Source organism: Orycteropus afer, unplaced genomic scaffold, assembly GCF_000298275.1.
Source record: "Orycteropus afer afer isolate SDZICR_OR568_19922 unplaced genomic scaffold, OryAfe1.0 scaffold20613, whole genome shotgun sequence".
Taxonomy (NCBI): Eukaryota; Metazoa; Chordata; class Mammalia; order Tubulidentata; family Orycteropodidae; genus Orycteropus; species Orycteropus afer.
Window position 1 is genome coordinate 1 of NW_006942200.1, and position 1,244 is coordinate 1,244.

Here is a 1,244-nt window from a genome sequence, read left to right on the forward strand (position 1 = left end):
CTCTCGGCGTGCACCGACACGTAGCTCGACAGCGCGCGCTCGCCCACCCGCCGCTCCACCAGCGAGTAGGACACCAGCGCGTTCTCCTGCGCGTCTGCGTCGTGCGCAGACACCGTGAAGATGTGGCTGCCGGGCGGGTTGTTCTCCTTCACGAACACTGTGTACTCGGGCTGCGCGAACGCGGGCGCGTTGTCGTTCACGTCGGCCACCTCTACGGACAGGCTGGCTGTGGACGACAGGGAAGGTGACCCCCAGTCCCGAACTGTCACCACTAGTGCATATTCTGACATGCTTTCGCGGTCTAGAGCGCTGTCCAGCACCAACGAATAGTAATTCTTGAAGGTGGACACTAGCTTGAATGGGAGATGAGGTGACAGGGAACAGGTCACCTGCCCATTAGCACTGGAGTCGTGGTCAGACACGCTAATCAGGGCGATTACAGTTCCCAGTGGAGCGTCCTCTCTGATTGGAAGTGACAGAGATTTGAATTCTAAATCTGGAGCATTATCATTTGTGTCTTCAACTTCCACCATCACTGTACAATGGCCAGAGAGTGGAAACTGTCCCTTATCAATGCCCTCTACAAGAATTTCATAGACTTTTCTTTCTTCAAAATCTATATGTCCCTTTACCGTAATTTCTCCAGTAATTGGATCTATGTGGAACTTGGATTTCACATTCGGTGAAATATCTGTTGAGAATGAATAAGTAATGTCCCCATTCGAGCCATCGTCTAAATCAGAAGCGTTAAGTTTAGTTACCAATGTTCCGTTAGAAACATTTTCTGGTAATTTTACCGTATAGAGTGTTTTGTCGAAAGATGGGGCGTTGTCATTGGCGTCAAGCACTGTGACGTGTAACTGAACGGTTCCAGTCAGCTCAGGTTTACCCGCATCAGTAGCCGTAAGCACTAAAAACAGCTCTGGGACTTCTTCCCTGTCTAGAAGTTTTCTTAATACAAGTCCAAGACGTTTTACTCGGACGTCATCGGATGGTTTTTCTAGTGAAAAATATTCATTGGGGCTCAGTCTGTAAGTGAGCAGAGCGTTGACTCCAATGTCTGCATCGGACGCGCCCTCTAGCGAAAAATGAGAGTCAAGCAGCCTGGATTCCGCGATAAACAGATTCCTTTGTGTCGCTGGAAACACTGGCGCGTTGTCGTTAATGTCCTTCACCTCCACCTCCACGTGGAAAACCTGCAGCGGCTTCTCCACGATCACCTCCAGGTGGACGCCGCACACCGC

General features: G+C 50.5%; 1 protein-coding gene across 1 annotated transcript; it reads right to left on the reverse strand.

Moving 5' to 3' along the window:
* Window positions 1-8: 8 nt before the first annotated feature.
* Window positions 9-1,238, reverse strand: LOC103213627 (protocadherin alpha-4-like; the record flags this gene model as incomplete). The annotated part of the gene is made up of 1 exon (XM_007959357.1): window positions 9-1,238. A coding segment is annotated over one exon (1,230 nt), but the record flags the coding sequence as incomplete, so codon positions are not given.
* Between the last annotated feature and the right edge of the window lie 6 nt (window positions 1,239-1,244).